We start from the raw sequence: 17,156 nt of genomic DNA on the forward strand, positions 1-17,156 counted from the left end.
TACAGATGAACATAAGAAAAGGGAAGCAAAAATAATAGAAAAACATGGAGGCGGACAAAACAGAAGAGACTCTTAAATATGAGAGCAAACAGAGGGTTGCTAGAGGGGTTGTGTGAGGGGGATGGGTTAAATGGGTAAGAGGCATTAAAGTAGACACTTGTTGGGATGAGTACTGGGTATTATACATAGGGGATGAATAACTGGAATATATTCCTGAAATCATTGTTGCACTATATGCTAACTTGGATGTAAATTTTAAAAAATTTAAAAATTTAAAAAAACATAAAATTTTTATTTTTATAATTTAATTTTTGTGTCTGCCCTTTAATCTCATCATATTATCCTAAGAAGAGCCTTTATTGAATTTTACAAGTAATTACAACATTTATTTTATGTAATCACTCAAGAGTGTATTAAAACTGTGGTTGGGGTTATTTTAAGAGCATTTAGTTCTTAAAAAAAAAAAAAAAAAAAAGGAAAGGAAACTCAGGTCTTAGGTCTCTGAAAAGGAAAATATAGACTGACAACCCTAGATAAATATGGGAAGTAAGGGGTAATTGGGGTCATTCAATAATGAGTTAAAAATTTGTGGATCAGCTTTTGGAAAAATTTTGTAGTGTTCATCTCTCTGAATCCTGCTGGAAAAATTGCTCTAACCATGATTCTATACTATTTTCAGAGAAAGGTATTTTCATGCTATTATAAATTTCCACAGAGCTACAAGTTCTGAGACAGAATTACATGTAATGGGCATTATGGGAAAACATACCCTGGCAAGCCAGGATCCCAGTGTAGAATAAAAACAAGTAGAGTTCTTTCAGATTTTGCTATTTCTGGGGTATTTAAACTTGATAATACATAAGAATATCTTAAATTTCCTCAGAAGATTTTAATTCTAGAATGATGTTGAGGTATTATCCAGCAAACCTATGTACAACTTTTAAGATAGAAGCATACAAAAATACTCCGAAAAGATAGCAAGTTTTAATTAAAATTAATCTAGACTGCTTGCTTATTTGTCCATATGTTGTCATTGTGCTAACATGTTCCAGCATCTTATTTGGTGATCATTTAAATTATTATGAATAAAATGATGCCCCCTTTCGGTCAGCCAGTGGTCTGTCCTGCCTGGTGATTCTTCATGGTTTCTGGAGTCAAATTTCACACATTTTAGAATAGCTTTCAACTCTCCAAGAGTCCACAATACAAATGCCTCACATTTCCTAACTGCCATAGATATTCAGAGTCACTTTTTCCTACTTCATTTGTCACACGAAAGTATAATTCTTATATCTTTCTATTTGGCCACAACCCTTAGTTCTCTCTTTAGCTACTCCTAAGGAGTCTTTTCCTCTTATTTCTGGAAATTATTTTTCTGCCAAAATGAATTAATCTCCACTTTGTCCCTATTGAACTCAATTCGATTTATATCTTCCCACTTCTCCAATTTGTCAAGATGTTTTGAATTTAAATCTTAAAATAAGAAAGTCAGTCCAGCCAAGTAGATGTCATCAGTACAAACACACTTTGTATTGACTCAAGTGATTGACAGAAGAGTGTTTGCTTCATGCCTGGACAGTGTCAATCTGAATGGTCTTTTCCCCCCAAAGTTAATTCAGAAATACTGCTAACTGCGGTGATTACATTTATTACACAAAGGGAAAAATTTGATGCCAACAGTCTAAGTTTTTAAATTTCTTCAGTACTTTATACATACCATGCTAGACTAAGTAAATTGAGATTAATCAAATCTATTTTGTCAGTCTCATCATTCTAAAGAAAATAAAATTAAATAAAGTTTTGGAAATTTTTACTGATGACGTTTCTCTATTTCTATTTTCAATTAATTAGTGGGGAGAGGGAGTTACTGGAGATTTCCAAATATTTTATGTTACAATATAGAACAAATAAAAAACAGTATTATAAAGTTATCAGTAAAACTTAGGTATCCAATGTATGTGTAATCATGCATGAAACAAAATACATTAATATAATCCTAAATATTCTTACATTGGTAATGTCCATAAGAATTTGGATTAGCATATTTAGCTGATTTTCATATCAAAAACTCTGGATATTTTGACGTAGAAACAATCACTGGATTCATATCTATTATATGTAAGTTTCAAAATGTATGACTGTTCCCTTTACCTCATAACAGTGAATAATACTATCTTTTCTCCTTCCTTTATCTTCAATTTCATAAAATACACACGAAATCCATTTCGCATATTCTTCAAATCAGAAAAGTGACTTAATATATACGTGTTTTTATATGCTTTTTGATTACTCCAGGATTGATTGTTTTTTTTCATAATAAACAATTTCAGAAGCCAAAAGGAAACTGTAGATGATTCATTTATTATGATCATCTGGATATATACAATGCAGATGAATTTGGAACTTTCTTAAGTGTTTACATCAAAACCTGTAACAATTTAGAAAATCACAGTAGGGAGACCAAAATTATTTACAAAGGGTCATTTATTAAACACTTTTTTTTTTTTACAAAATACAAAGATTGTTGTTCTGCATGAATACATCATATATGAAAAAATAATGTTTTTACTGAATCTAATTTGAAGACATTCAGAATTTTATCTTCTACCAACTTGAGGAGTCAATTTTGCTTTGCAACTTGTCCAATACCATCACCAATCGAGGGAAATATTTTTCTTCTTAATTAAATCATACAACAGCTAGCATTTTCAAGAAATAAAATCAGACAAAGTCTGTCATACAAAGCTCTTTCTGCAAGTTAACTGATTTGCCTATGATCCTAGTTTTTTTTGTCAAGCTATAAGATAGGAAGAATTGAGGAGCTAGGTAAGTTTTATAATAATGTATTAGCAGCAGTTGATAGAAAATGCAACATAAGATTTGTTTTGTCTGTGGTACAAGAATATGTCCTATCAGACTCTAATGTATTTTTCTCTACTTGAACACAAGTAAGCACGTGCTGATTGTTTCTGGGATGACAAAATGCATAAACAGACAGGAAGCTGGTTCTGGTTGTCATCGTAAGTGCCTATTTTCATCAGCTAATATGAATGCGTTGCTAAACTTAGTGAAGACAGGAAAATGACTTAAGGGTAATATATACAGAGTTAAAATACATTTTTCATCCACTTAAGAATGATTTCAGGCACTGTGGCTATTCAGGATAAAATGTTTCATGGTTTGTTCTCGATAGCAATTTAAGTGTCAGTGCAAGCAAAAGCAAATACCTGCCCACTGTCATACACATGACCTTGTACATCTGGAATGTTCAAAGCAAGTTCGTCTTCTGCATCTTCACTCTGGAGGCATCTTGAATTAAAAGGTCTCATAGTTTGCTCTTGATAGCAATTTAATTTTCAGTGCAAGCAAAAGCAAACATACCTACTTACTGTCACACACACGACCAACACATCTGGAACAGTAAAAGCAAGTTCACCTCCATCTTCACTGTGGAAGCATCTTTAATAAGTGGCACTTAGTATAAACCCTCTATAAATCATGAAAACAGACTGGAGATGCCTGAATTTAATAATAATTAAAAATCACTGTCATAGTCATCTCTCTGTGTAAACGATGTTTGAGTAAGGCTTGCCATCACGACATTTCTTTCCTGAGAATGGAGCTGATCCTCTCTGTGTATCATAAGTGTGCATGCTCTGAGCTGTGGTCACTGTCGTGGCTGTCTTCATTTGCTAGAGAGTCCCCTGTTTGCTGGAGGGTGGCTGCACCAATCCCCGAGAGCTCGGAAGGGAGAAGTGTTCCCTTTTTGACATTCACCAGTTCCTTTTCTCGAGCTGCAGCTCCTTGCTGCCCTCCTTTTACTCTCTTCCATTTCATGCGCCTGTTCTGGAACCAGACTTTCACCTTAACAAAGAAAAGGAACAAACAGAAGAAAGAAAAACAAGAAAGAAAATGAAATGGCATTTTTCCCCTCCTTTTCTGTCGTCAATGAAAAAATAACTCCTCAAAGACTTAGACAAGGACACTGTGAAGGACTGAATATGAAAATAAACCAGCAGTGAATTTAACCAGATCCCATACTGATGATAGTGATTTAAACTTCCAGAAGATGCACACAAAGTACTCTATTTTGTATTTTATGACATACAGTATTAAAAAATAGATGGGAAAGAATGCTGTCATTTTGGGTTGCTCAAGGGTACTTGGCTTTATAAAGAGTTTCTATGAATCTCAGCCAATATTTTAATAGTTTTCTTGGTCAAACATTTTTTCTTCCCAAGTCCTTTGATTTGACATCCAGCTGTCAATTCCTGAACCAATCTGAAACATACTCAGAGAGCTACTGGTGAAGCTACATCTTAAAGGACCATTCTGGGCCACTGCAGCCTGCTACTGCATTCACAAAGCTGTATGTGACCGTACCACCGGTGTGAGTTCATCTTATAAACTATATATCATATTTTGAACTCTCTCTCTCTCTCTCTCTCTATATATATATATATATACATACAACTAAATACACGTGTATATTTCACATCAGCTTTGTAGACATAAGTTTTCCTTCTAAAATTTAATTGAATTTGCCTGATACATTAAAGTTTTATATATATATATATGGTATATGTACATATATATCATAAAACAAAAAATTAAATATACATTAAATGACCATTTATTTTCAGAACCAGAATAATATTGGCACATTTTATCTTCTTGTTTTAGAGGAACTTTATGTTCCTTTCACACTGCATTTCTCATCATTATGCATTCTTGTAAACTGTCCCTTTTACATTTCATTGATCTGTCTACTCCATTCAAAGCCTAAATTTTATGCTTATCATCTCCAATCCTTCAAATAAAACAACCAAACAACACAAAGTATTTTTCACAATATGTGACCTGAAAAAGTACTGTGTAATTTTGCTTGTCTTTTAGGTTTATCCAAATGGAATGTTTCTAACTACATGCTTCTTGATCTATCCATGTTGATTCAAGAGACTGCAGTCAGTCATTCTTTATGATTGTATACTATTCCACTGTATGAATATACCAGTTTATCCACTCTTCTGTCCATGGGCACTTGAATTCTTCCCCCCACCCCCCTTTTATAAATGATGATACTATAAACATTTTTGCATTTGTGTTCTGAGAAACATATGATCAAACTTCTCTGAGTATATATCCAGGGTTTGTATCAATGGGTCACAGGGTATATGATCATTCAACTTAACATGATAATACAGAAAAACTGTTTTCAAAATTGCATCAATTTATCCACTGCTGCCACATATACACATAGAGTCCAGAGTGTAAAAGTTGTTATTGATCCACATCTATATCAACATTTGGAGTTATCAATTTTTATCCAATATAATGACTGTAAATGTTATCTTACCATGTTCCTATTTTGCATTTGCTGATTACTAACGAGTAAAGTACATTTAAAATGATGCTTAAATCTTCTTTTGTGAAATCCCTCTATATGCCGTTGGCATTGAAGTCTTCTTAAATTAGTTTTATTCTTTATAGACTTTTAAAATATATTTTGAATGCTAATTTAATGCTTTGTGCTTATATGGCTGCTACTATTTTCTCTCAATTTATAGTCTTTTTCATTTCCTTAGAGTGTCTTTTGATGCTCAGAAACCCTAACGTTTAAAATACTCAAATTTAGTAGATGGAACTGGAGGGTATTATGCTAAGTGGAATTAGTCAGTCAGAGAAAGACAAATATCATATGACTTCACTCATATGAGGACTTTAAGAGAGAAAACAGGTGAACATAAGGGAAGGGAAACAAAAATAATATAAAAACAGGGAGGGGGACAAAACAGAAGAGACTCATAAATATGGAGAACAAACTGAGGGTTACTGGAGGGGTTGTGGGAGGGGGGGATGAGCTAAATGGGTAAGGGGCACTAAGGAATCTACTCCTGAAATCATTGTTTCACTATGTGCTAACTAATTTGGATGTAAATTTAAAAAAAGAAAAAAGAAAATTAAAAAAAGAAATAAATACTCAAATTTATCATTGCTATCATTTTTATGTCTTCATTAAGAACCCTCTTTCTGCTGAAGCCATTAAGATATTTTTCTAAGTCGTCTTCTATGACATTTAAGGTTTGCATTTCACATTGAAGTGTTTAATCCATGAAGTATTGATTTTAGTATACAGTGCAAAGATCAAATTTTACTTTATTCTGTATGGATAACAAATTGCCGCAAAACCATTAATTAAATAGTCCACCCTTTTTCTCCAGTGATCGCTATTTCAACTATGTTATAAACCAAGTTTCCATGTATGCTATAGCCTTAATTATTAAATTTCATAATAAGTCTTTATATCTGGGAGAGATAGTTCTGTTTTAGTCTACTTCATGAATGTTTTCAATATTATCCATTTTCATTAAAAATTTTTTTTTAATGTTTATTTCTTTTTGAGAGAGACAGAGATAGACTGCAAGTGGGGGAGGGGCAGAGAGCGAGGGAGACACAGAATCCAAAGCAGGCTCTAGGCTCTGAGCTGTCAGCACAGAGCCTGATGCGGGGCTCAAACCCACAAACTGTGAATTCATTACTTAAGCTGAAATCAGATGCTTAACGGCTGAGCCACCCAGGCACCCCAGTCTCCACTTTCATTTTAGGAACTATATTAATTTCTGTAAATGCACAGTGCTAAAAAGAAGGTGAAGAGTAATATATTAAATTTCCAAAAATAGTGTATTTATTTTAGTGGACTTCAAATCACAATACTCCATAAAAATTGGTACAATTTCCTCAGATGTTTCCACCAAAAAAAAAAAAAAAAAATTACCTAAGACATTTCTCAACTGCATTTTCATTGGCCTATGAGGCCATAACTGAAATTTTATATCATACATTGCTCATTCTTACTTTAATCCATTAGGGAATTAAAAAAATTCCCTGTTGAAAAAGATTGATTAAGAACTCAGAAAAATGAAAGAAGAATGACTAAAAACTAGCTGATGGGGGCACTTGGCTAGCTCAGTTGGTAGAGCATGCAACTCTGATCTTGGGGTTGTGAGTTCGAGTCCCATATTGGGTATAGAGATCACTTAAAAAAAAAAATGAGTAAACTTTAAAAACAACAACAAAAACTAGCTGATGGATGTTCAGGTGTTATTACTTAATATCAAAATGATGAGCGGTTACCTTTTATTATATACCTATTTAAGGCTAGACTACTATAGGTATGGTTTATGTAATATTTCTAATAGTCACAATTTTTCCAGATATCTTTAACATTATTCCTATTTTATAGATGAGGAAGTTGAGACGCCGAGGTTAAGTAACTTGTTTAAGATTACACAGAGGGGAAAATGTGGTGCCAGAATTTAAATCTGGGGGTAGTTTGGCTTCAGATTGGACTTTTGTTGTTGTTGTTCCTGTTATATTTCAAACCCCTACTTTTTAAGTAGTTAGAATACAAAAGTAAAGCTTATAAAGTATGTGAACTCCATCCATATGATTACTATCATTCATGTAATTCTCCTACTCGATATAATTAGGTTTGTAAATATGACACTATTTCCTGTACTATAATTTAGGTAATTATACTACTCAATTTAATTACCTTTGCAAGCTTGACATTGCATGTTGCATTAGATCTTTTCCACATGAGTTGGGTTCTACTCCTGGCTTCACTTCTGAGTTTCTGTGTGAATTTGAGAAAATTATACTTCTCTCTGCCCCAATTTTCATATTTGTAATATTGGAATAATGAGCCTTTCAAGATTCTCCATAGGGACATTTTCTCCATGGACAATTCCAGATGGAAGAAACACATCATCATCATTGTCACCAAGAGCTGAAACATTCAGTCAAAATAATCTTGGCAGAAAATGGGAGGAATACGTTTCTTTTAAGATCTACACTTATTTCCTTTTCTGTGAGAAGGGGTACAGTAATTCTATAATAACAGTATAAAACCTGTTATGTGCAATTCTAAATGAGAAAAATGTAAGAATATGGTATTGATTTTAGAGACCGTATAGGCTATTTTGTGTTCTTTTCTATGTTACCATGTGAAATTTTGCCATTTCTTTTTTTTAAACAGACTGATAAAAGACTTTCATAGTATTCAATGGTAGCTATATATCCATACATAAAGACACATACATGTGTATATATATATATGTGTGTGTGTGTGTGTGTGTGTGTGTGTGTGTGTGTGTGAAAGCATTTGATAATTATACAGTAATTATTTACTATTTTCTCTAGAGGTCAGATAACATATTTGATACCAAAACTACATGAAATTAATAACAAGACAAAAAACAGCAACAAATATAGGTACATCCTATAAAAATAGAAAGGAAGAATGCAAAATATCAAAAGTCAGTGTGTCCAGATTTATTTTCTAATATACTATAAAATATTGAGGTGAAATGAAATGAGAGAAAGATTTTGGGGAAAAGCATATGTTTTTCTACTAGCATCACAGTATTAAGAGCAAATCTATAAAAGCAATCCTAGATTATAAATCAATATTTCCATTAGAATATTAATACCACAGTTTTGGGCACCTGGGTGGCTCAGTTGGTTAAGCCTCCAACTTTGGCTCAGGTCATGATCTCACGGTTTGTGGGTTCGAGCCCCGCATCAGGCTCTGTGCTGACAGCTCAGGGCCTGGAGCCTGTTTCGGATTCTGTGTCTCCTTCTCTCTCTGCCCCTCCCCACTTGTGCTCTCTCTCTCTCTCTGCCTCTCCAAAAATAAAATAAATGTGGAAAAAAATTTTAAAAACCACAGTTTCAAAAATAAGTAAACAATAGTTTAATTTAGTATCACTTTATAATCCAGCTTCATTGGTTGAATTGAAAAAAAAATAGCTTTTGTTTTCTTTTTTTTGTAAGTTAGCTAAAGCATAATCATTCATATGCTTGACACTTCATTAAATTTTTTTAAATGTTCATTTACTTATTTTGAAGAAAAAAACATGAGCATGGGAGAGGGGCAGAGAGAAAGAGAGACAGAGAATCCCAAGTAGGCTACACACTGTCAGTCCAGAGCCCCACATGGGGCTCAAACTCATGAACTGTGGTGAGATCATGACCTGAGCTGAAATCAAGAGTGAGACGCTTAACGGACTGGGCAACGCAGGTATCCCCTGACATTTCATTTTTAGAGACAAATATACTATTTATTTTAATTAAAGCTTACACGTGTGTTTCATATAATAATCTGCATTTATAAACTAGACAAAGTAGAGCTAATCTCCCATTTCCTTGGTGACTTTCAAGCTCCATTTATCTATTCATTCATATACTTGATAGTACTGAATGTTAGCAACAGCTAATGTTTTAGATAAAAACTGGGTGGGGTTAGAGTGAGGAATGTACAAACAAATAAGATAAAGTCCCTAGGTATTCAGAGTCAAGAAAAGAGGCATGGTAAGTAACAGTTTACTGGCTATATACGAAACCTTTGGTATAAGGATTAGCTTCATACTTTATAGAATATCCTTAAATTGGGGTGCCAGGGTGGCTCAGTCAGTTGAGCATCAGACTCTTGATTTCGACTCAGGTCATGATCCCAAGGTAGTGGGATCTCAAGGTCCCTGTCAGGCTCCATGCTGAGTGTGCAGCTTACTTAGGACACTCTCACTCAAAACAAAATGAAACGAAATGAAATAAAATAAAATAAAATAAAATAAGGAATATATGTAAACTGTTGTTCTGGTTGGTATCACTGCTAATTCACTATTAAGAGATTCCCCTAATATTCCATGATATGGTATAGAACTCTACCCTTGGCTCAATGTGCCTCTCAGTTTATGCTGCCACACAATTATTATAGCAAATTCTTTCCTCTGAGAATCTCATGCTTTTGATGTTATTGGTATCTGAAATTTTTGTCCCAGTAACATAGAGTAATACTATAGGTTCTAGGATATTGGATCTACAAACATTTTGCATACAATTAAATCTGTTCATCTTGGAGCACGATATACAAATTCTGTGAGCTTTTATTATTTTGGGGGTCCTAAGCCAATATTATATTCTGGTCTACCATTTTTCTGAAAAGTACTAGATAAATGAAGTTTTTTGTTTTTTTTTTTGTTTTTTTTTTTTTTGCTTTTCAAATATTCCCATTTTTAAGCTCAGATCTAAGGCAAGATTCCATATAAAGCGTGTATTGTCATGTTACGTAGTATGATTAACAACTCTGATAAAAATAAATTATCGGGCCACCTGGGTGGCACAGTTGGTTAAGCGTCTGACTCTTCATTTCGGCTCATGTCATGGTCTCATGATGATGAGACTGAGCCCCGTGTCAGGCTCTGCAGTGAAACTCTCTCTCTCTCCCTATCTCTGCCCCTTCTTTGCTCATACATGCTCTCTCTGTCACTCTCTCTCAAAATAAATAAATAAACTTAAAAAAATAATAAAATAAATTCTTTATCCCAAGAATCTGAATTATGAAAAAATACTATTATTCATGAAATCAAACCATATGAACCAAACCTTATAGACTCTTAATATCTAGGCATGCAGGTATTTTTCAAAAAATATTCATGTTAAAAAGTAACAAATATATAATAGCCTGCTGTATTATAGTAGTGAATAATTAAAGTGGTCAGTTATATACCTTACTTTTCAGAACATTTACTTATTAGGAAGAATTCTCACTTTTTATTCCTTAGTCAACAAAGTATTTAGTATTCATATTGTCTAGATGATCAAAATACTATTTAAATAAACAGGAAAGCATTTATTCCCATCTTGATTCCTTTTACTGAATAAAGCAGCAAAGAGATTTTTGCTGTGATTAATTTATTCAAATGATGTATTTCAGAATCTAGTAATAATATTTTTGTATTTAATAATACTGTGAGAATCACTGTTGCCACTTGGTAAACATTCATTTTACCTTTTTATTTAATTTATTTAGTCATTCACATTATATCCTTCTATATAAAAGTTCAAAATACCTGTCTTTTTAGGGTTCACAATATATCACAGCAGAACGCAAATGAAATATGTGTCTGCAACTGCCACACAATTTCCTAAGGTGGCCAGAGGCAAGGAGACTGAGAGAATGTTGAACTACCCAATGCTATAACCCATATTTATATAACACCGTAAATACCTGCCCTTTGAAGAAACTATTGTAATACCAAACATCTGGACAAAAACGGACTATTTCAGTGACATATCTAGAGGTCTCTAAACATCTGGAATTTGTAGCTTTAATATTTCAAATGTTTTCATTAGTATCTGGGCACTTGAAATACACGGTCTAACAAACATTTGTTCACATCTTTACCATGTGAAAACATGCAAAGAATAATTTTATAAGTACAATTTTCAGATTTAATCACATTCCCTGTGATTATATTTGGTCATGGCAGCTGATCTAGTAAGCCAAGGTAAATAGGCCCTAGAAAGACTTACCCACGTAATTCAGTGGCAAAGTCAGCAGTTGAACTGAAGAATTACAACCAAGAATGCTCCATAAGGTAAGCATGAAAAATGAGGAAAAGAAAGCTTCTTTACTCTTCCTGCCTGAATAGATTTATATCTTATACAGAAAAGGAATCCCTCAGCCATTTCCAAGAAATTCATGGGAGCAACCAGTTGACTGTCCTGTTTCTACAGCCATGAAACATGGGGTTGGGAAGTGGTTGTTTGTATGTGTAGGAGGCTGAAGGGTATTAGGACATATTCCATGACTAAAGACTGAATTCTTGTTTGGAGGGCTGGTTTTGATGTTTATCCTCTATTTCAGCAATGAATCATTTCCTCGCCTTTATGATTTTCACTTTTGAAGCTTCTTTTTCTTCCCTCTTTAGAATGCTTGAGAATCAGGCTCACTAATGTAGTCATAAAACATTTACTATTTTGCGTATTTTTAAACAAACTGAATACACATCAGCTGTTGTGAGTCATAAGCAAATTATATATTCAACAACAAAAAAACTTTTTTGAGGCAACAAATGAAATTCTCCATAATAAATTATAATGTTATGGGTATTATTACAAGCCAACAGAACATTCTCCTTTCTAAAAATGCAAACCAAAGTAGCCATTCACATGATGAGTAAAATTCTTAGAGGAGTGATTCCTTTTAATTGATTTTTTTGAGAAATGTCACTATAGTAATAGATGATAACCACGATACCTTTTCTGCCATACCTAATGAAATTCAACTTAATGGTCTATTTCAATAATATTAATTTATAATCAAAATTCATTATTCCTAACCCTATTTTTCATACAGTTAAAAAACAGGTGTACCTTTGGTTATCTTAACTGTTTACCTAAGTATAGTATGACATATGACTTCTGCAAATTTGTGTGGATACTTGATATTTGACATGTGCAATCAAAACCAAATCAGGCACCTTTATCTTTTATTGTGTTAAAAAATTCCTGACTAGCAAATCTTTTCTGTATGGACTTTGTGTATTCTGAGCCACAATTGGTACTTATTTTGTTCACACCAATGAGATCAACTAGAATGACAGTATTTGTTCTCAATATTTTGCCTGATCTCTGGGATGATGTGTAACAATAGCTAGCAACATATCGCGGTCAGTATATACAATTTTGACTAACCATCTCTTCTAACCTTTATCTAATTAAGTGAAATCTATCAAATATAAATATGTGGTTTAAACATAGGAGCACACTATTTTTAACAGGATACAAGAACAATGGGCAACTTCCTATGGTTCAATTTAATGAAATTAATATTCTATTTCTAGACATCCTTAAGTTCATTATTATAATATATATAAGCCTTCACTATACTTGTCATTTAATTTTTTAGATTTAGGAACCACCTCCTTAGAGCCAATATTATTTTAAGAATAATAGTAATTATTACTATCATATTCATATGCACTGACCACAAAAAAGTCAATAACCTTAACAACTGGAAATATTTCAACACTTGAAAAAAAAAAAACTGTCCAGCATAAAAAATGAGAAAGAAAAATGATAAAGAGATGTGAAGTTAAAAATCTATTCTTTTTTTTTAATGTTTATTTTTGAGAGAGACAGAAAGAGAGACAGACAGACAGACAGACAGAGGGAGGGGCAGAGAGAGAGGGAGACACAGAATCTGAAGCAGGCTCCAGGCTCCAAGCTCCAGTCTCGGAGGCCAACTTGGGGCTCAGACTCACCAACTGCGAGATCATGACCTGAGCTGAAATCAGACACTTAACCGACTGAGCCACCCATGTGCCCTAGCATTACACTTTAAATGGTGATCCTGTGATGCGGTATATGTTATGTTTCAGAATGTTATTACTGATTTACTGATCAAGTATAAATTAATACATTTGTTTCTGTATGGAATAAATTGGGAAATAAAATATAGAAATTCTGAGATTAAACAGAGAATTATCCTTATGCTTTCATTATATCAGTTGGATGAATGCTCACAGCAAGAATCATAAAGGCTCATATACGCAGGCATACATACGAATGTATGTGTATATATCCATTTATATACCTATATGTATATTTCTATCTCTATTGATCTAACAGCATTTAAAACTTGATTTTTTATATATTTTCAAGGCTATTTCAATAAGGGCGGGGCTTTATTTTTCTAATATTTTTTCTATTATTTCACATTTAGATATTTATATTTGTAAACTGTTAGAAATCAATTGCTTTTTTCTCAGTCTTCTACTTTATATAGGTAGTATTTCTAAAAATTGATTTGGGAGAGGGTTAAATAATTGATTTTTTATTTCTAGATCTTGCTCTCTAATCGACTCTCATTCATTACTCTTCTTATATCATAGAATTAATGTTTTGTAGTATGTTAGATAGTTCTGATTCTGGCTTTTAGATTGTACATTGTCAATATGCATTTCTTAGAAAAAAAAAAAAAACAGCAGTACTCAGGCAATACCTCTCTACATTAGAAAATAAGATTCTGTCATGTTCCACCATCGACTCCTCTACCTTATGCTTCCCGCCATTTTTTCAGTAGGAGTCAACTCATATTTAATCTTTTAAAATGGCAGACACACCATGATTTAAACAAAGAAACATCTTACTGTTACTGCAGGTGACTGTTAAATACTACCTTAAGAAATGAGAAAATGTTGTAACATCATTGGCTACACAGGTAGTCTTGAATTACCTTGAACAGATAATATGTCTGGTCATGGAGAATAATTTATTAGCTAAAAAGTGTCCATATGAATTTACAGAAATAAACTTGCAAAGGACAGGGATTGTGTAAATTGCTGAGCAAAAGGCAAAATCACTGTTTATTTGGTACGTGGAAAATTCTCCTTCATAGTGATCCAAAAAGTCAATGCCTGTTTTGAAAATATTTGGCACTGAGCCATTTAAAGATTTACGAGTAACAAACAAAGCATAATCCTTCTCATTTCCACTAATGGAATATGACCCAACTAGGTGGGATTTTCCATTTATCTTGGCAGAGGTATCATGAATTCGGTCTGTTTATTCCAGTAATCTTTGCTAGTTTACAATTCTGCAACATTGCACCTTTGATTAGCTTTGTGAAATAAATGGATCTTCCATTTTTTCTATATTTGGCAGCCTTAGCTGTATAAAAATGTCCATTTGTCACTCCTGTTATAGTTTCATGCAGCTGCCTTCCCTCCTCTTCCCACTGTGAGATATTAAAAAATTGGCAGGAGCTTTCTCCAAGTGTGCCTGGATGGATGAAAAGGCCAGAATAAGCATGTCAAATGTAAAAATACCTTGGGACAGGAGGGTCTTTAGACTAACTGGCTCTTCAAAATATTCCAAGTGGCTCTGCCAATTGAGGATTATTAGCTGTTGATTCAGAAGGGTATATAAGAATATGTTGTAAATTAGAAACTGTAAGTTAGAAGCTGGGAGATACTGGACTGATAACTTATACAAAACAATTATATAATTAAAAATATTTGAAGTTCAATTTTGTTCTAGTATCTCCATTTTTATTTGGCATAAAATAATTTTATTTAATGCCTATATGCTAATGTGGAATCACTTTGCAGAACGAGCCTTTTTTTTCTTCTTCTTTGGCCAGATGGAGTTCAAAGGGGATTAGAGGCTCCCCTGATCTACAGAGGCACTGCATTATGGAAGACACAAACATAAGAATCTGACTTCTTTGTGAGATTTCAGAACTATTCTTCATATAGGGGCTTGAAAATTCAAGTCGTGAGTGATATTTCAGGATTTAACATATCTTACTTTTTTCCTTAAGGGAAACCTAAGCATCAGAGTAAATCTTTATAATTACATGTATGTGACCTGTAATAAAATGTAGCAAATATATTGATTAGCGATTTATATCACTAAGCAAAGTAGGAGTATATACAAATAACTTAACAGCTATACATATGTATATTTCATAGGCAATTATATAAAATTCTTAGATGAAAGTACATCTGAAGATTACTTCTGATTATAAAGTAAGTTTCCATTTAGGAGAAAGTTATTTCCTTAAAACAATTCTGCCCTAAATTGTTGCAGCTTATTTAATATTTATTTTTCCCTTTACATTATATACTTATGAGTTCTACCTTTGCATTTAAGTCTTGAAAAGCTTTTTTAAAGTCAAGAAAAATATTTTAAGAGACTAAAGGTTCTATTAAAGTTAAGGAAAACACTGCACAATATGGAGTTAGATATAAGTCTCAGGTTATTTTAAAGTATGAAAAGATAAATCTTGCAGAATGGAAATGAAAAAAGTGCATGCCTATAATTAGAATAATTTTACATCTGGAAATCCTATAAAAGGAGTGTTATTTAACACTCCTATATAGTGTTAGGATATAGATTACATAGATAAATTATAGCATTAATACATTATAGCATTAATACATTGTATTAATACTATATATTATAGCATTAATGTATAGCATTAATACAAAATCAAAATTACTACAATTACTGTAAGACAATTAAAAGAAGACGAATGAAATGGGTTCAGTTTATAACTCTATGTTTACAACTTTAAAAGCCCAACCTTGAGAAAATAAACTGAAAATATCTCACTGGGACAAGAGTGCTGGCATATTGAAGGAATATGTTTTCAGACCTTTAAGAATATCAAAATTGATGCCTGACAGCATACAATATTTTTCTGATAAACTCAGCATAGTAAAATTCATCCCACAAAACATAAATAAAGCCTTCAGATTCTCAATTTAAGATACTGCACGTGCATAGAAGTCTAGGAATAAAATGAACAGCTGGCACAACCAGGAACATTCTCCCATACAACTCTGTCATTCCTCTTTTGTGACATTCAACACTCATCACAATTGTTAATACTTGTTTGATTTTTGCCCTTCCATGACTTCTTGCAGAGACTTGTCTAGCTTATTTTAGCAAGATGTAATTTCTAGCATCTAGCTCAACAAATATTTGTATTACCAGACAATTCACTATGTCTTGAATGGCAAAGATTTTTCGCCCCTCTGGTTGACACTTGTGTTTTATACTTTATGCTAGAAATACTTTCATATTTATTATGACATACAAACCTGAGTAGAAGCAAGAGAAGGTAGTTTTTGTTTTTGTTTTCTTTTTCCTTAAGCAGGCTTCACACTCAGCGTGGAGCCCAATATAGGGGTTGAACTCAGAACCCTGAGATCAAGACTTGAGCTGAGATCAACCTCAGCTTAATCAACTGAGCCACCCAGGTGCCCCAAGAAGGTAGTATTAATTTCCATTTTGTGCCTTAGGGAGATTGTTACTTGCCTAAGAATAAACAATTCCAATTAGAGAAATTTGTTCAAATTTTTATCATAATAATTCAATTTTTTCTTACTAACAAATAGTGGCCCAGTAAAGACTTAAATTTTTGTTATTGTTTTGAGTAAGAAAGTGTGCAAGCCAGGAAGGGGAACAGAGGTAATGAGAGAGAGAATCTTAAGCAGGCTCCAAGCTCAGTGTAGAGTCCGAGGCAGGGCTTGATCCCACAACCCTAGGATCATGACTTGAGTTGAAATTACAAGTCAGACACAACCAACTGAGTCATACAGGCACACCTAAAGACAACTTTGGGAATTTGGATTCCACACGGATACATCTCCCTTTCATATTAACTTGCAAAATTGTGAATAAAGATTTTTATAGGATAAAATTCTGTACAAAACCAAATTTAAGTTCTTCGCAAACCCAATTATATCTCAACTTATTTTTTTGCTATTTTTACCCCATAAAGGTATAGTTAGCTTGTTTTA

General features: G+C 33.1%; 1 protein-coding gene across 1 annotated transcript in view; it reads right to left on the minus strand.

The window, feature by feature from the left end:
• Positions 1-2,409: 2,409 nt before the first annotated feature.
• Positions 2,410-17,156, minus strand: part of MEOX2 (mesenchyme homeobox 2) — a 65,654-nt gene continuing 50,907 nt past the window's right edge. The window contains exon 3 of the mRNA XM_042927591.1: positions 2,410-3,864. Within this exon, the coding sequence (XP_042783525.1) occupies positions 3,640-3,864 (225 nt within the window). The 3' untranslated portion in view covers positions 2,410-3,639. The remainder of the gene's footprint in view (positions 3,865-17,156) is intronic.

Source organism: Panthera leo, chromosome A2 (genome assembly GCF_018350215.1).
Source record: "Panthera leo isolate Ple1 chromosome A2, P.leo_Ple1_pat1.1, whole genome shotgun sequence".
NCBI classification, from domain to species: domain Eukaryota; kingdom Metazoa; phylum Chordata; class Mammalia; order Carnivora; family Felidae; genus Panthera; species Panthera leo.